The 16,287-nt window shown below is 30.8% G+C and overlaps 2 protein-coding genes and 1 pseudogene across 3 annotated transcripts; 1 reads left to right on the top strand and 2 right to left on the bottom strand.

Moving 5' to 3' along the window:
* AT-HSFB2B (winged-helix DNA-binding transcription factor family protein) lies at positions 1-2,513 on the bottom strand. 2 transcript variants are annotated; one of them, XM_039019662.2, is made up of 3 exons: positions 2,119-2,513; positions 1,530-1,839; positions 1-1,378 (listed from the first exon to the last, which is right to left on the bottom strand). In XM_039019662.2, the coding sequence occupies exons 2-3, from the start codon at positions 1,776-1,778 to the stop codon at positions 605-607; spliced, it is 1,023 nt and encodes a 340-aa protein (XP_038875590.1). In that variant the 5' UTR covers positions 1,779-1,839; positions 2,119-2,513; the 3' UTR covers positions 1-604. The 2 variants fall into 2 exon arrangements, with proteins under 2 accessions (XP_038875590.1, XP_038875591.1); XM_039019663.2 differs by having other exon boundaries at positions 1,530-1,886; positions 2,119-2,512.
* A 3,177-nt stretch (positions 2,514-5,690) lies between these two features.
* Positions 5,691-8,265, bottom strand: LOC120092528 (bifunctional UDP-glucose 4-epimerase and UDP-xylose 4-epimerase 1). The gene is made up of 9 exons (XM_039050638.2): positions 7,806-8,265; positions 7,655-7,704; positions 7,423-7,558; positions 7,236-7,337; positions 6,882-7,109; positions 6,590-6,671; positions 6,415-6,497; positions 6,232-6,323; positions 5,691-6,131 (listed from the first exon to the last, which is right to left on the bottom strand). The coding sequence occupies exons 1-9, from the start codon at positions 7,998-8,000 to the stop codon at positions 6,047-6,049; spliced, it is 1,053 nt and encodes a 350-aa protein (XP_038906566.1). The 5' UTR covers positions 8,001-8,265; the 3' UTR covers positions 5,691-6,046.
* A 5,292-nt stretch (positions 8,266-13,557) lies between these two features.
* On the top strand, positions 13,558-14,317 carry LOC120067370 (protein P21 pseudogene; annotated as a pseudogene).
* Positions 14,318-16,287: the final 1,970 nt, after the last annotated feature.

Here is a 16,287-nt window from a genome sequence, read left to right as displayed (position 1 = left end):
TACAAGGGAGAAAGTTACCAAAATTTATATTCACAAAATTGAAGTTGCTATTTTCCTCAATCAAACGGTAAAAAAATGGTAAACACCAAAGGAAAGACGTTACATTGGGCTAGCCCATACAATACACGTCACATTCGAACCCGCTACCGGACACCGGGAAACAAGAGAACCACATAACTGACGGGGTTTTTTTTTTCCCTTCTTCCGTACTTAAATTAAAAATTACATACTGATACTACCCTTCTTCTTGGGTTTTTCCGTCATTTTACCCGTTTCACCGACCGACCCAGCCGGTGGATTTTCCACGGTTTCGTCTTCCACAAGGACCAACCATCCTAAGCCCGTCAAGAAGAGATCAAAGAAAGAAAAATAAATTAAAAACAAATAAATATTGTAAAATTTGTATATTTTCCAACTCGCGTGTTTGGCACGTGAGATTCTTCGTTCTGTCTAGGCCCGTTTTGGTCTCCTCTTGTCTCTGCCATCTTCTATTTTCCAAGGATAAAAAAAAAAAAAACCTTATCTTCTTTTTCTCCGTCATTTATGACGACAGCCCATCGGAACGACGGCATTTTTCCAACTCCCTCGACGACGTCGTTTCATGTCAAGAGCCTTGATTTCCGAGTTCCAGCCACGGCGACGCGGATCCCTCTGGATTTTCAGAGTTTTCATCCAACGGTTCAGCTTTGATCTCTGACCCGGTCTCACCTTCTTCCGACTGTACATGGTTTTGCCCCACCATCTCTTCTTCTTCATCTTGTTCCTCTCTCCTCATCCGCTTCACTCCGATCGATACTCCGAACAGTTTCGGCGTCATTCCTACCGCCGCTGCCATCGTCTCCTCCATCTTCAGTCTCACCTCTTGAGCTCCGTCGCTGACGGCGCCTTCGTCTTCCATCACCTGTCTCGCCGGTAAAAGCTCCAGTGCCTTCCCGTCCCGGACACTCACCGATTCCAACTGATGGTTGTGATCTGAAGCGTAATTCGTCATCAAAGAAAGTATGTTGTTGCAGAGTCCTTTCAACTGAGTCAACTCGTGACTCAGTTGCATATTCTCCTTCCTTAGCCGCTCGTTCTCTCTCACAAGTTCCGGCGTCGTTGTGCAGCTCGTACCTCGCTGAAATGTCATCGGTGAAGAGTTCGAGGACGTAACCTGCTCTTCCCCAGAGTTCGCCGGCGATATCACGTGAGCCAACACTGCTGGAGACGCCGCCACCGCTACCGGCACAGCCACCGCAGCTGGCGTCGCCGTCGCGGTCGTTGTTGTTAACGACAGCGCTACTTTCCGCCGCTGAATGTCACGGAGAAGTCCTTTCTCACCTCTCCGGAAACAATCATTCGCAAATTCCCATCGGTCCGGCACAACCTTTCGGAATCCCTAAGCGGTATTTTGAAAAAAACAAAAATAAAGCGAAGATTCCAGAGAGAAATATATTGAAGAAAGTACTTAAACAGAGGCATAATATCATCATCCATTGTTTCCAAGAAATAGAAAATTTAGCAAACAGTTTGAAACGGCAGAAACTTACGTAAGTGTTGAGTTGGCGGACGAAACTAGAGAAATTATTGTGTTTAAAGTATTTAGGAAGTAAATCTCGAGCAAATTCGGCGGGTCGCCAAACTATGAAGGTAGATCCATCTTCATTCCACGAGATAAGATCATCCACAGCCGGATCATCAACCAGTTGATAAGTTTTGGTTAGAAACGGCGTAGGTATAGATCTCTGAGAATCTCCTGTTCCAGAATCGCCGATCGGTTCCGCCGGCGACGGAGCCATCGCCTCTTCTCCCAGATCTGAACCACAAGGATCTCCGATTTTCAACAAGTCTCCTCTCAATCTGATCAATTAAACTTCCCTCCGGATTAGAAACCGAAGAAAAACACACTAGAAAACGCACAACGACAGGAAGAAAAAAAAAAAAAAATACCAAACGCAGGATCAGTTAGAAATAAGAAGCCCTCGAATTCATGATAATACAATGGAGCAATAGTTTCTTGTTCTAGAAAACTCGAAGAAATTAGAATCAACAGATCATAAAACGTAAGGATTTCCCTCCAATCTCCTTGTAGAAAGAAATTGAAGTTGAATTAAAATTAGAAGGTATGGTATTAATTACCCGAGGGAGAATCAGGTATTGGAATCGGAGAAGTAAAGAACACCGCCGTGCCTGAAAATGACCTCCGTCACTGCAACGTGAGAAGCTCAGCAAAGCCACCGGGTAGAGAGAGAGAGAGAGAGAGAGAGAGAGAGAGAGAGAGAGAGGTTTTGTTGTTTCTAGAAGTTTCTGGGTAAGGAGAGTAAATGATAAGGAAGAGAAGGGTGGGAAGGAAAAAAGAAAAACGTGGGTTCGAGAAGGAAAGGGAAAATATTTTTTGGAAAAAAAAAAAGAAATTAATAGAAAAAAGGAAGTGGGGTCCACAACAGAAGAGACATCATAGAGAGAGAGAGAGAGAGAGAGAGGGGGGGATAGGAAGGCACCAGAAGGATTGAGGTAAAGAAGCGTGCGTGTCTCTTTATCCCTTGTGGATCTTCTTTTTTATTTATTTTTCTTCCCTTCTTCAAAATCTTCTCCAGAAGCTTCCCTTACCTTCTTTCCTGTTTTACCCTTTTTGTTTGGGCCGTTTTATGGGCCGGGAGTCCAATTATTGGCCCAATTTTGATACTAAGATCTTTCCTAGTGGTGAATTGGATTTTCAGGGATCTTACGTGGTCTTAGATTTCTATTTAGAAATTTATACCAACCATGTGATTTTTGTTTTTAAATTTTCTTTTCTTTTCTTTTTTTTTTTATGTCAAATCTTTAGAATGGTTTTGTTTCGCCCTTTATAAATTGAAGTTTTAAACAAATTTAAAAAATACAATACAAGGTTTCTTTTAATAATACTTTTTAGTTTTCAAAACTTGATTTGATTTTTTAATACACGTACAAAAGTTAGATTACATAACAAAGAAAATTATAAGGTATCAATAGTGTTTATAAACTAAATTTTTAACAAATCAGAAAACAAAATTAAAATGGTTATCAAACGAAGTCTAGTTTTCACAAGCTTACTTTTGTTTTTAAAATTTGAGTAGAAATTCAAGTGTTCCTCTAAGGAAGATTAAAATCATAATTGAAAAATGGTTAAAGAAAACAAGCATACATCCTAAAAATATAAAATTAAAAAAATAAAACTTTATCAAATAGGCCCTACCATATAGATCTTATTTGATAATGATTTTGTTTTTAGTCTTCCGTTTTTTAAATTTAAGTTTATCCGCAACTCGTTTAAATTATGATAGTATTCATTTTTTTCTTAAAAGAAACGTTTAATTTCTCAGACAAATTAAAAAATTTAAAACTTATTTTTAATGTTTTATTTTGTCAACCAGATTCTATTAATGTTTATCTTAAAAATTCAAATCAAATTCATTGTTTTTAGTAATTTTTTTTTAATAACATTGTTTTTATAAATTTAATTCGGAGTGTAAAGGTTTGTCAAAACTACACAGAGATGAGACAAACCCAAATTTCAAAAATAAAAAGCTAAGGCTTTTTCATCCTCTTATTTTTAATGTATAATTATTTGATTTTTTTTTTTTTTTTTTTTTATGAAAGCTAAATTTTTTTCATTCACATTTCTTATAAAAATTTTGACAAAGAAAAAAGAGTGGAAATAATATCTATAAATTTAATTTTTAAAAATAAAATTATTAACCTAAAAAAGTGATGGACATAAATTACTAATTTTCTTACTCTTTCATTTACGGTGTCAATGTATTGTTTTTTTTAAAAAATAGAGAAAGTATGACTCACAACCATTTTCGAGGTTTCGTTTTCAAGAAGATTCCAATTTAGTTTAAAGTTGGTTAGATTATCTCCTGCCAATTTGATTTCTCATTTTACCTAATTCTAACTTAATTGATTTAAAATTCATCTTAAAATATATTTCAGATAGATATGATAAAATAATATAATATAAATCTAATTTTAATTTAAAGATTCAGTTCAGTTCTCTTTTGTTCCTTTCAAAATTTAGATATTATGGATTTACTTCTAAGAATATAAAAATATATATAATTTATTCTACTCAATTAGATTTTATATTTACATTTTAAAAATAAAATTATAACATTTTATTGGATTTATAATTTGAAAAAAAATAATGCATAATTGATCATTTAAAAAATAATTTAAAATAAAAGAATATTGAATAAATATTGTTGAAAATTGGACATATAATTGGTTTTTTTTCTTTTATATTATTTATCAAATCTCATATTTCAAAAGCCATACCTGTAAATTGGGTATTTGTATAGAAACTCCTAATTTCATTTTATTCACTATAGTTAAAAGGGTTTCAACTTGGTCATTAGTTATTACTTTGCTTTTATAATTTGTTTGACTATGGCAAACTGTTTATATTGCAAATTTTTGTCAAACTAAATGAATGACATGTTTTTTATCTATTTATGTGGAAATAAGTCATAATCTTGGTTAACCATGATAATTAATTGTATATATTGGGTTTATAGCTAAGTAAACAAAACGGTGGAAGGAGATAGATTTCTTGACCATTGGAAAAAAAAATTAAAAATGGTTTGTAAGGTTTAATCAAACTCAAATATCTTACTCTAAATGTGAGACAGTGTAACATTCTAATGAATTACTACTAGACTCTATTGTGGCGTTGCTATATATTATGTTATGCCACATCATCTATGATTATCAATTATCAATTACATCAAACCTATGGGGTTTTGACTCCAAAGTCATGACAATACTTTAGACTCATAATGATGAGACTTCGGCGAATTAGTATTATCTAGATTAAAAAAATCTATCACCTTGCAACTATTAAGGGATGTTTGTGATAAGAAGTTGATTATTATAATCCTAGTTATTATAGTTGGATTATAATAGTTTGTGTTTATGATGTATTATTTTAGTTTGGATCATAATAGTATGTACTTAAGACAGAAACTATTTTAATTTGAGAAAAAAATAATAAACACTAAGACAAAGAATTATAATATTTACTGTAATAAGAGATGGTCATTATAGTCTTTAAATAGTTCTTACTCAAACACACCTAAAATAATAATTAATGAGTTTAATAAGTTTTCACTTGAATAAAGAGATGTCATAAATTTAAACATAAATAATATAAAAGAGAATTAAGTTTCATATACTACATCAGCTTGAGAAAGAACTAATATAAATTATTTTGAACTTTATAGAATACTCTTTTGAAAAAAAATTCTATTAAACTTGAGCATTTAGAACAGATGATATCCTCTGGTTTTAAACTTTACAAGCTTTTTTATAAATGTCCATTATGCAATGTACATTCCCCTTTAATTCCATCATCCATTATTCTTTCAAATGCTCTGTACATATTCTAACCTTTCCAAATATAAACTACAACTTTTTTTTAGGTTTTTTCTTAAAAAAGAAAAATAGATATAAATTTTGATTTTGCATTTATAAATTTTGCAAGTTGGGCCCCAATTTAAAACATGTATGTTTATAATTTGCCCCTTTTTGAGGGGAGATGTATTTCAAAAAGTTAGACAGACTCCATAAATATTAGACAATACCTATAAACTTTAATATTCATATATCTTCCAAAAGTTGGAATATTACTCCTCTTATGCCCTTGCATTCACCCACCAACTACTAGAAATCCAATAAAATTTAGATGAGAATTGAAACTGGAAACATGTATATCAGTATATCATGTATCGGTGTTCAAGGCTCAATTTTTTTTGTTCACACCATTCTTTAACTAAAGACTCCAAATTTTGACTTGAAGAAAAGTTTTGTAACATCTATGAAAGATTAAGAGTAATATTTCGTTTTTTTTGAGAGATGTCAAGCCTAGGGAGTAAATGGAATATGAATGATAAATACCCATTGAAGTATATATTTAATTATCATGAACCAAAGATGGGGCATGAGAGGTAGAGGCTAAAAAACTCAAGAACCAAGGCAAGTAAAAGCACTTCCTCGTCAGGTTTCTTATTCAGCACTTCTGCACATGTATGAAAGTATAATGTACTTTTTAAGGTTTCTTCTGGTAGCCCCATGGATTGGTGCTTGCCCACTTCCATTGGTCCCTGCACATTTCCTCTATGCCATATTTTGCCCTGAAATAATCATAACACCAAATGGAAGCAATCAATCAATCAAAGCAAACTCATAGCCAACGTGTTTGAGACCTTTACAAGGACTAGATTGGTTACATACGTCCAACCGAGTTCTTGCTTCGCTTTCTCTGTCGATGCATACACCGCTGTTGCATCACCGGGCCTCCTCGGGCATAGTTTCGTAGGGATTTTCTGGACAATAAGAAAAACCAACATAAGATTTTGTACAACTCTTAGCATAGCATAGAGGGAGAGTTGAAAGAGAAGGGGATAAACATTATACCTTGCCTGAGGCCTTCTCAAACGCTGCAACCATTTCTAGCACGGATGTGCCCTGTCCAGTCCCCAAATTGTAGGCAGTGCACCCTACGGCAGAATATGTCAATATCAGAAAACCGAAGTTCTTAAACAGGAATTTCTCAAACTATCTCGATACATAGTTGAAAGAAAATGGCTACCTATATCTTCATTCGTAAAAAGTTTTCGAAGAGCAGCAATGTGGCCATCAGCTAGGTCCATAACATGGATATAGTCTCGGATCTAATCATCCAACATTATCAAATAAATCTAGTTTCAAGTAAGTTTAGCAATAACTAAGTACAGAAACACATGAACCAATAGATAAAAGCATACAACATAAGGCATGAATTGGAAAATGTTATATGACATTACTGTCATAGAGGTTTAAAACAGTCCCCAACTATGGCTACGTCGGATTAAACTCTTATCAGCAACGATGTAAATACTTACAGCGCTACCGTCTTTTGTTGGATAGACATGACCATATACATTGAGTTCCGGTAGTCTACCGACTGCGACTTGCTGAATGTAAGGCATGAGATTGTTAGGGATACCCTTTGGATCTTCACCAATTTTACCACTCTCATGAGCCCCAACAGGGTTGAAGTATCTCAACAAGATGATTCCCCAACCGGGTTCTGCTTTTTGAATGTCTCGAGCAATCTCTTCCAAGAAAAGCTATTCAAAACAAGTAAATAAGGAACAATATTTCCAATCAGAAAATTCCCGGCAATGCAGGATTTTATTCTCCATCAAGCAGGCTCCCAAAGTCATAGAAAGAAACAAGAACATGTGTAATCAAACCTTCGTCCGACCGTAAGGATTCAGTGCCACTAATTCAAAGTCCTCAACACATGGAATTTTCTCAGGCTGACCATAGACAGTTGCAGAGGACGAGAAAACCATCTATTCCCAAACACATTTAGGAGAAAAAATCAAATCATGAAAAGCAAATTGTTCAATCATAAAACATCCAAGAACGAATGTCTACCTTCTTGCAATCATATTTTGCCATAACCTCATAGAGATTGATGGTTCCAACAAGATTATTATCGAAATATCTACGTGGGAAAGCAACACTTTCCCCAACAGCTTTAAGACCAGCAAAATGGATAACAGCATCAAATCTAAAAAAAAGAACCCCAACTCACAAACATCAACTCAAAACAGAATCAGACAAGTTCATAGGAATTAAAACACACTCAAAATTTCAATGCTCATACCTCGTCTTAGAAAACAAATTCTCTATATCCTCCTTCTTTCGCAAGTCCCCCTACAAACAAAGAATGACAAAATCCAAAAAACCCAATTAAAATCAAAACGAAATTTAAACATTTCCCCAATCTAAACCGAAACCCCACCAAGAAAACCTACCAAATTAAACTCAAGTTTCTGAGAAAGTTTAGGGCCGACCAATTCCCTAACCCGATCAACAGCTTCAATAACCGAATTATCAAGATTATCGATAATGGAAACCCTAAACCCTTCTTTAAGAAGCTGAACAACAGTGTGGCTACCAATGAATCCAGCTCCACCAGTGACGAGAATCATCCGTTCTAAGCTCCCCATTTCCAGAAACGATTCAAATAACTCTGTTCTCGATCAGAGTGGAAAAGGGGGAGTGAAGATTGTTTCGTTGTTTGTGAAATGAAAAAGGGAAATGGGTGAATATTTATGGGAAATTGAGACGTTGGAAATTTGGAAATTTGAAGAAAGAGATAAATAGAAATGGGTTTGGGAATTTTTTGGATAAGAACGCCAAAAAAGGCGAGCTTTTTAATGGAAAGATCGTCAAATCTGTTTTTACAGAGTTTGTTTCGTCCTCTTTTCTCAGTTCGTTGTTGTTGGCGCGCTATTTAATGTTCATCAACATTTCAAACGCGCTGAAATTGCGCGTGTACGTCACTTTTTAGCTTTGAGATCTTTCATGGTATCGTATCTGTCAAATCTCAAGATTCTTATCCGTTTATTTCGTGAGAGTAAATGGTCAATTGATTTTTGGGAAAAGTACGGTTTGATTTCAATCGAGTATTTTCTAAAAAAGAAATATCAATCGAGTCTCAATTGTTTTTTTTACCACAGAAAATATTTGGAAGTATAGTACGATGTCATTGTACAATAACATAAAAATAAATCGACTTTTTTTCTTTATTGGAAAACAATTCATTATTTTATTTATTTAAATCAAGTACTCACTGTTTGGCATTAGTATCTATTAATTATCAAAATAATTGTGAAATAAAAATTTGAATTAATTTTAAAAATAATAAAAAAGAGTGAAACGTAACTAATAGATATTAACACTAAATATAAAAATTAGAACTTTAAAGAAAAATGAAGTTAAAATGGTAAATCTTGAAATTTATGATTAAATTGTGAGCATGAAAATGAAGTGACGAGAATGAATATTTTTAAAATATAAAAATTAAAATAGATATATTATAAAAAATATAGATGTCAAAATAATTCAAAGTTGAAAGTACACGAAACAAAATAATATTTAATTAAACTTCATTTTTTATTTTAAAAATTAATCCAATGGGTGATAAATATTATTTTTGTCTCTTATAAAGAAATAAATTAATTAAGAATTCGACTTTCAAATTGTTTGTAAACTTTTTAATTTTGAGATTAATAAACCATTAAACAAAAATACTAAGATTTAATTTGACCGATCAATTGGGCACAAATACTAAGATTTAAATTTTTTAAATTTTACTGACCTAATTTTTTTTTTCTTAATTTTATGTTTAATATGTTTGAATTATTAGACTTTCTTTTAGATCTTTCCTTAACCAAGGTTAAATCATGTACAAAAAAATTTGCCCTTTGATGCATATAAAAATTAGCTAACCATGAGTTCACGTGAATTAAGTAATGTTTACACAAAATTTTTAGAAAATATTGGAAAATGTTCTTTTTACGTGAGCTTAATTTCTTCCTAAATTCATGTTAGGTAAATTTATTACTAGTTCACTGAAGGAGTATAATTGAAAAAAAGTTAAAATATATAATTTGTTATCCACTCTAAAATATATAATTTATTATCCACTCACTTGAAAAATATATAAAATAAAAATTTTCACTTGTTTCACATACCCATGGAAAGATCTCAATATATATTTATATAAACTCGATCACATGTTTCGTATTCCCTTTTAATAGATAGCATGTTTATCACGTGATATATAACAAATAAAATTTTAAAATTTCTAATTTTAAGGGTAAAGCTAAATATAATTATGCATGAGATAATATGAAAATAGTATAATTCAACTGGTTCAAAGTTTTTTACTTTTTTAATTGATAAATTTTGTTTTTGTTTTTGTATCATTCTTTTGATGTGGAGTGTTGTTTTCACTCGATTTATTTCAATTTTGATGATATATGATCTGATTTGGGTTGTGGCATTAGTTTTAATATATTTTCCATTTTTTAATCTAAATTTGATGTTGTATTTTAATTGTATTAATTATTTTAACTGATATGTCAAATATAAAGTAGAGTGATTAATTTGTTATATTTTCAAAATTTTGATATGATTTTGATGACACTTAAGCTAAGTTACATTTAATTTGATATATAAATTTTATAATATATGTATATCATATTTTGTATATCGGTTGATTAATGATCAACTAGTTTTAAGGAGAAAGAAAAACATATAAAAAAATATTGTTGATATACTAAATATGAAATATATTATTCAAAATGGTACTGAGATACTTAAAGTATAGCATTTAGTCTTTCAATTTTATTTCGGTATTAATTTTAAGTATATCATTGGTGTATCAATAGTATATTATGATTTATTAAAAATGTATACTAAGTATGACATTGGTAAATTAGTATTTTATTGACACTCATTCGAAATTCATTCAAAACTTAATACCGGTGTATCAATAGTATATTAATCGTCATTAAAAACTTATTTTAAGTACATATTTGGTACATCAGTAATATATCATCACTATGCACTCGTTATAAATCAATTTCAAGGCTTACATTGGTGTATCAACAAAACGTCAATAACATTTCATTCTAAATTAAATTTAAAGTACATGTGTAATAGTAATATATGAATGTCAATTAAAAATTCATTTCAAGTATAACAACGATGTATCATTATTTGTATATAAATTAGAACTTCTTAAAAATATAGTTGTTCTAATATATAGTAGTAGATAACCATTCATTCAAAATTCAATTTCAAGTGTAACATTAGTGTATCAATTGTTTATCAGCATACATTCAAAATGATTATCAATATGAGAAATTGAACTATTATAAGTTGATGATGATATACTTAAAAAATTAATACTCTAAAAACAAAAGATAATGATTCAAGTTTAATCCACGAATAATAATAAGTACATGAGTTCTTAATAATAAGTGCATGAGTTCTTATTGACTGATAAATTTGTTATAATAACGGGTAAATTTAGTATATTAGTTGTATAACTGACCGATCTACAAAATCTAAAATATATAAATTGATTGATATACAAAATATAAATATATATACTAAACATAAAGTATATTAGATATAATACTGATATATATATTGATTTACTAAAAAGAGTAAAACTGGAATTATTAAAAACGAAACTAGATCTAATATATTGTTGCTATATTTGTAAACTTTAGAAACCATTGCTAAAATTTCAAGTTTTTGCAATTGTCTAAAAAAATTAAACCTGTATACTCTCAATTTCTTATCATGTTTTTCATTTTTTTAAATAAAAATTTGAATTCTTAGCCAAATTCCAAAAAGTAGAATACGATTTTAAAAACTATATATATTTTTTAGTTCTAAAAAATTACCTCAGTTTTCATAATTTTAATAGAAACTAAAAAAATAGATGATAAAATAAAGAAATCTAGATGAGAGAGAGATGAAAAACTAAAAAAAGATAAAATAGTTATCAAATCCTAAAAAATTATCGGTAAAATAAAAGGAAGAATGGATGAGAATTTGAAGGGTAGAAGTAAACAATTTTGACCTTATTTAGCATTCAATTTCAAAGTTAAAAACGTTCTTAAAAATAAAAAAGAAATAAAAGTGAAAAATATTGCAACCTGTGGAATTCAAATACGAACTAAGATCATTGTTTAAAATGTCGATGTCAATAAAAATATCGAGATCTTAATGAAAATTTCGACAGAAATATTGATAAAATTTCAATTTAGATGGATATTTTTGAAAAAAGAATAAAATAAAAAATTTTAAAAATTAATTTAAATTCATAAATAAACCGTTTATGATTTTTAAACAAGTTAACATGTATATTATTTATATTATAGTTACATTAGTGATATTTTGTTGTTTAATTATTATATTTCATGGATTTTTCTACGATATAATGGAAATATCGATTCTCCATTTATGTCAATATCGAACCCATGGAAACGTGAAAATAGCGATGAAAATATCGACATGTTGACCGAAATTTAATTCTATGTCCAAGACACAATCTTATTATTTATGGCATCACTATATTATAAATAAAAATCGCACACATTTTGAAAAACAAAACATGTTTTCAAAACAATCTTTTTTCATTACGAAAATAAAACAAACCATTTTTGAAAAACTAAAAATTAAAAAACAAATTACTTAGGTCCCATTAGGTAATGATTTAGGGTCCATTTGGTAACTATTTGGTTTTTAGTTTTTTACTTTTGAAAATGAGGTCTATAGACACTACTTTTATCTCCAATTTTTTTCATTTGTTATTTACTTTTTACTAGTGGTTTAAAAAACAAAGCCAAAATGTGACAACTAAAAAAAAAGTTTTTAAAACTTGTTTCTTTTTATTGAATTTGGCTAAAATTTTCAAAAATTGAAAACGAAAAACGGAATGGTTAAAAAACGAGACCTTAATTTTTACTTTTGAAATTTATATTTTTTTTTCTTTCTAAATTTCATACGATGATTCTCACATTTTTTTTTAAGAAATACTTGAATTCTTAATTAAATTTGAAAAACAAAAATAAAATTTTGATATATTTTTCTTACTTTTAAAAAATTGACTTAGTTTTTTTAAAACATTGGTAGGAATAGATAACAAAACAAAATGCTATTTAGGTGGAAGTATTGTTTATAAATTTAATTTTCAAAAATAAAAAAACAACATATCAAAATGGTTACTAAATGAGACTTTTTCAAGCATCCATTAATTTTTAAAATTCAAAGACTAAATAGATATAAAACGAAGCTTGTAATCTCATTTATAAGTTGAAATTTTGATTTTTCTCAAATTTTATAGAGAAGTAGTCTCAAATAATAATCACTTAATACCTTATTATTTTTCAACTAAAGTTTCTTCAAAGAAAGGATCTTTATCTTTAGTTATCCGTGACCTAATAGTGTAGGTAATTAAGGATGCAAATTTAAAATGATAAGAGATCACGAAGACAATAATTAATCTTTAATTATCGTTCTTGCTTACTTAAAAAACTAGGGCCTTATTTATTTATATATTCAAAGACTATGGCTTTGAATAGTCTCAATTTAGAAAATTTCCATTCCTCTAGGAAACATTTCATCCAATCATAACTCATTTTTAAATTAGTGCAAGTGGAACTCATAATTTCGCTGAAATTAATATAGGCTCCGTAAAATTCATGCAACTCAAAATCTTTGTTAAATTCCAAAAATAAATAAATAAATAAAATCCTGGCTAACATTTTTTCTTTGGTGCTGCCACCTTCTACCAAAAAAGGAAAACAAAGAAAAGTTTTGTAAGATGGCAAATTATGAATGGTATGTATTATGATAGGTCCAATTTCATATGCACCAAAGTATCTTTTCATCTCAATAATTATAGACCACGATTTTCTTTTTCATATATATGAAATTGAAAAATACTTTGATATATCGTGTATTGCATCTATTTCTATGCATAAAAAAAATGGATGCAACTCACTCATAATCCATTTATAAAATTTAGGCAGTTCGATGCTACTATATATATTAATTAATAAACTAAATTAAAGTTCATCTTCAAATGCTTACTCTTTTTACCTTATTTCCCTATTATAAAAACACCATTAATTTGGATCTCTTCAATTCTCCATAGAGAAACATATCTATTATCTTTCATTAGCTGCCATATTTCCTCAAATGGGTATACCTAATATTTGTTCTCTCTTTTTTCTTTCTTATTTCTTTCTATTCCCACACCCATGCAGCTACCTTTGAAGTCCATAACAACTGCCCCTTCACTGTTTGGGCTGCCGGAGTACCTGGCGGCGGACAACAACTTAATCGGAATGATGTTTGGACATTTGATGTGAATCCCGGCACCATTGTCGCATGTATTTGGGCTCGAACTAACTGCAACTTCGACGATTCTGGCTATGGTGGATGCGAGACTGGCGATTGTGGTGGTCTTCTCCAATGCCAAGCTTATGGCACTTCGCCTAACAACCTCGCTGAATACGCATTGAACCAATTCAATAACTTGGACTTCTTCGATATCATGGGTTTAATGTTCCGATGGAGTTCGGCCCAACATCTGGCGAGTGCACTCGTAACGTCAGGTATGTTAGTAAGTTATCCTAACTTAAGTTGATGAGTTACGATAAATTTAATGTTTTATTCATATTCTTTGTAAAATTGCACCGTGGACATCAATGGGCAGTGCTGAATGAGCTGAGGGCTCCTGGAGGGTGCAACAGTCCGTGCACCATGTTCGGTGGCGACCAATACTGCTGCACCAACCCGAACAGCAGCTGTGGGCCGACGGATTACTCTAGTCTTCAAGGATCGGTGCCCAGGTGCATACACTTAACCAAAAGACGACGCAACCAGCACATACACTTGCCCTGGGGGAACCAACTATAGGGTCGTCTTCTGTCCTTTAGAACCATATATTATATAAAAAAGAAAAGAACCAAAACGGTACATGGATAAGAGTTCCACATATATATACACACATTATGCATGGTGTAATTTGTATTAAGATTTGGATGAGGTTGGAAAATTGTCAAACTTTCCTATAGTAGTAAATAATTTTCCAGTATGTTTGACCTTTTACAATAAACATTTCAAACACTAATTAAGTGGCATAAGACTTATTTTGATAGTGCACACTTTATATCATTTCAATTATGTTCATATTGACACTTAAAACAGATGTGAATATGTAAGAATATAATGTATTAAAACTCACCGAATTTGTTTTAGAGGGTGTGATTAGCACCTAAAATATGTCGAAATGGTAACCACATAAAAGATAAAGTGTTCGGAGGTCTTTTGTGTAAGATGAAAGTATTAGCATTCCACAAAACTCGATAAAAAAACAAGATTTATTATTTTCTTTTTTTTGAAAAGACTATTGAAAAAACAAGGTCAAAGAGACGCATGGAAATATCTCAACTAGGTTAACACGAATGTAATGTCCTCATCATATCTCCATCGAAATAGTAACATGCCATTGAAGGAAAGAACAAGAAGCATGGAACACATGTAGAAAGAACAAAAATTATTTTTCTCATGTTATTAAAGAAAAACATTTTTGTAAAAGAGAGTGTTTTGATTTTAAATGTCTCATATTTAATTGATCCTTATTAATATAAATAATAAACAATAATTATGAGAGACCAAAGACTATTAAAAAGTTTTTATTTGAATTTCATTTAACATCCCAGAATAACTTCATCACCTCAATATTTCAAGAATATTAAGAAAATCAAAATCTAGTCAAGTTTTTTTTTTTCAAGAATCCAAATATCAACACCCCAAGTATTTGAAATTCTGTCGTTGGAATGTTTTTTTAGATTGTTCAAAGATATATATAACACAAATATTAAATTGAAACAATTACAACATTACCAATATAAACTTTCACAAGTGTATGTATGTGATCATCTATCAAATTCAAAATCCAAAGTTGTAGTGCAAATTAAGTAAGAATTTAACACATTATTCAAGAAATTTTGAAAAAGTATTAGGTTGACTTGTCACTCGAATTACGGATGTTAAATGAGAAGTACAGACAATAACTATAACAACAAGATATCAACAATAAGTAAACAGATAAAGACACACAAAAGTTGGTAACCTAGTTCGGTGAAATCTACCAAGGTTTGGGGGACAGTGTGCCCGGAAAAGATACTCCACTAATATTAATAAGTTAAGTAATTTATAACGTAGTACTTACCTGTAATACACGACTATAAAGTGACTCACGTAGAGCTCAACTCACTGATTACCTGGGCTCCCCTATATGTGAGACTCCCTTTCAAATGCACTTAGGCTACCCCTAAGTTTGATAAATTAGTGTTGAACACTTTGACTTCCGAAAATGTGTGAGACTCCTTTCAACGTTGTTATCTTTCCTTCAAGTCAGTGAATTTCCTTCACTGATGAATCTTAGGATCTCCTAAGATGGAGAACTCCTTCTTAGCAATGGCTTAAGCTTCCCCTAAAACTGTGAGAATCCCTTCTCTACAATGGTGGCCTAGGTTCCTCCTAAGACCGTGATTATCTTCAACGTGTTGAACTCAACGAATAAATAACTTGAATAATGGAATAGTGAACAAAGAGCAAAAACATAATATTGCACAGTTCGACCACATAACAGAAAACGTCTTGCTCAAATAACAAAAATTGTGACTCTAAATGAGGGCTAGAATTCTTCTTTTAAAAGCGAGGCCAAATAAGGAAAGAACTTCCAAAAAAATATTTTCCTTTTTTTCAAAATAAGATCCACCATAAAAAAAGAAAAATACCGATCAATATACTTATGTTGAGGTTTCCTAGATTAGGAAATAAAAATATTTCGTAAATAAATTCTAGATTAGGAAAAAAAAATATTCGGTAGGAAATATGACTTGTCTGAGGCAAATG

Source organism: Benincasa hispida, chromosome 12 (assembly GCF_027475165.1).
Source record: "Benincasa hispida cultivar pf3 chromosome 12, pf3_genome.v1.1, whole genome shotgun sequence".
Classification (NCBI taxonomy): Eukaryota; Viridiplantae; Streptophyta; class Magnoliopsida; order Cucurbitales; family Cucurbitaceae; genus Benincasa; species Benincasa hispida.
This window is presented reverse-complemented; position numbering and strand designations above follow the sequence as displayed.

What these genes read in the sequence shown, in the direction of transcription:
- AT-HSFB2B (XM_039019662.2), bottom strand. Translation starts at nt 1,778, where the DNA reads ATGGCTCCGTCGCCGGCGGAACCGATCGGCGATTCTGGAACAGGAGAT. An exon ending in TCCGCCAACTCAACACTTAC is followed by an intron (nt 1,379 to 1,529) that starts GTAAGTTTCTGC and finishes AATACCGCTTAG; the next exon opens with GGATTCCGAAAGGTTGTGCC.
- LOC120092528 (XM_039050638.2), bottom strand. Translation starts at nt 8,000, where the DNA reads ATGGGGAGCTTAGAACGGATGATTCTCGTCACTGGTGGAGCTGGATTC. An exon ending in ATCCTTACGGTCGGACGAAG is followed by an intron (nt 7,110 to 7,235) that starts GTTTGATTACAC and finishes TGTTTTGAATAG; the next exon opens with CTTTTCTTGGAAGAGATTGC. An exon ending in AAGCAAGAACTCGGTTGGAC is followed by an intron (nt 6,132 to 6,231) that starts GTATGTAACCAA and finishes TGATTATTTCAG; the next exon opens with GGCAAAATATGGCATAGAGG.